This window comes from Propithecus coquereli, unplaced genomic scaffold, assembly GCF_000956105.1.
Source record: "Propithecus coquereli isolate 6110/MARCELLA unplaced genomic scaffold, Pcoq_1.0 Scaffold291, whole genome shotgun sequence".
In the NCBI taxonomy this organism is placed as follows: domain Eukaryota; kingdom Metazoa; phylum Chordata; class Mammalia; order Primates; family Indriidae; genus Propithecus; species Propithecus coquereli.
Genome location: NW_012148519.1, coordinates 1,599,608 through 1,601,183, shown reverse-complemented (window position 1 = coordinate 1,601,183; position 1,576 = coordinate 1,599,608). Strand labels below are relative to the sequence as shown.

General features: G+C 37.0%; 1 protein-coding gene across 1 annotated transcript in view; it reads left to right on the top strand.

Annotated features, from left to right (window-relative positions):
- The window catches only part of TADA2A (transcriptional adaptor 2A), a 47,307-nt gene that overhangs the window by 4,987 nt on the left and 40,744 nt on the right, over positions 1 to 1,576 (top strand). Inside the window, exon 2 of the mRNA XM_012648644.1 lies at positions 1,179 to 1,285. Coding sequence (XP_012504098.1) covers positions 1,179 to 1,285 — 107 coding nt within the window. The remainder of the gene's footprint in view (positions 1 to 1,178; positions 1,286 to 1,576) is intronic.

The window sequence follows — 1,576 nt, the reverse complement described above, 5'->3', positions numbered from 1 at the left end:
TTTTTTTTTTTTTTTGAGGAAAGTTTGAGGAAGGAGAAGCAAGCTTGTATCATTAACAGGAAGTGAGGAAGAGGGTAATTTGGTAAAAATTGGCATCTTACTATAAAACAATTTTTGTTCTTCCATGTTAAAAGTTAAAATCGGAAAAGTGAAGTAGCTGCTGTTTCCTATATTTAATTTGAAGCTACTGCCAGAAGGACTACGTTTCTTTTTTCTGTTATTTTCCTCCATGTCTTTATTTAAAAATAAATGAATAATAATCACCATTTGGAAAAGAGAAAAGTGCCTTGAAGAGTGTTTCTTGGACTTTAGGGAGGAAAATGCTATTAAAGAATGTGAGAAATCCTGCCCTGGGCTGAAAAAATTGGATCCGTTCATCTACCTTAAAAGACTTTCTTTACTTAAACTCTTGTGGTTGATTATAGGGAACAATTTTGCTAGGTTGCCCTGACTCTACAGAGGCAGAGTTTGAGGCATCTGGGACACATATATCTGCATTTTTATGACTTTAGGGAGTTTGAATAGTTCTCCTTGCCTGAATATTTTGGAGGGATACCATTGTCTTGGAACTAAAAAAAGGTCTGCTATGTTCTGTGGTTTATCATGGGAGAAAGAGAGAAAACTTTCCTGGGTCTAAATCCCAACTAAAATATCAAGTATATCCCAAGACACATATTCGAAGGAGTTTTCTTTTTTCCCCCCAACTTATGAGAATTTTCAAACTTATGGGAAAGTTGAAAGAACAGTACAGTGATTATTTGTATACCTACTAGCTAGTTTCAGCAATTGTTGACATTTTGTCAGATCTGCTCTATATGTATGCATTGTGTAGGTATGTGTCTATTTTATCCTCCTCGAAAAATAAGTTTCCAGTGTTATGAAACTTCTAGTTTAAAAACGTGTGTTTGTAAATTTCTCTGGGAGGGTCGTACCTACTTAAATGCTGTTTGAAGTAGCGAGTACACTGTAGGAAGAAACAATGCTGCCCTGAAGTATTAATAAAAAGCATAATTTTTGCTTTTCCTTATTTGGGATGAGCTCATGTTGTTTCCATGAACTTTTCAAGACAGCTCAATACCTGCACAGTCATTTGCAGATTTTTATCTTTTTGCACTTTTGCGCCAAGATAATCATAAGGTTATTTTGAAGCTGGTGTATTTGTTTTCTCTTTGTTCTAGGTGATCCTTCTGATAAGCCACCTTGCCGAGGCTGCTCCTCCTACCTAATGGAGCCTTACATCAAGTGTGCTGAATGTGGGCCCCCTCCTTTTCTCCTCTGCTTGCAGGTGACTTGCTAATGCTTGCCTCTCCTAGTCTAGTTTTATGATGTAGTAATTCAGAGACTACTATAGATCGTTCAGGAGAACCACATCTTATTAAATCACTCCTTCCAGTCAATCTTCCCTTACACATTTTACCAGTGAAAAGTTGGGGAACAGAGCAGATGGATAATATAGACTGTTGATTATTCCACAACTGTGTATCAACCTAATGCTTAACACTGTTTTGTTTTTTGTTTGTTTTTCTTTTTTTTGGGACAGAGTCTCACTGTGTTGCCCAGGCTAGAGTGCCGTGGC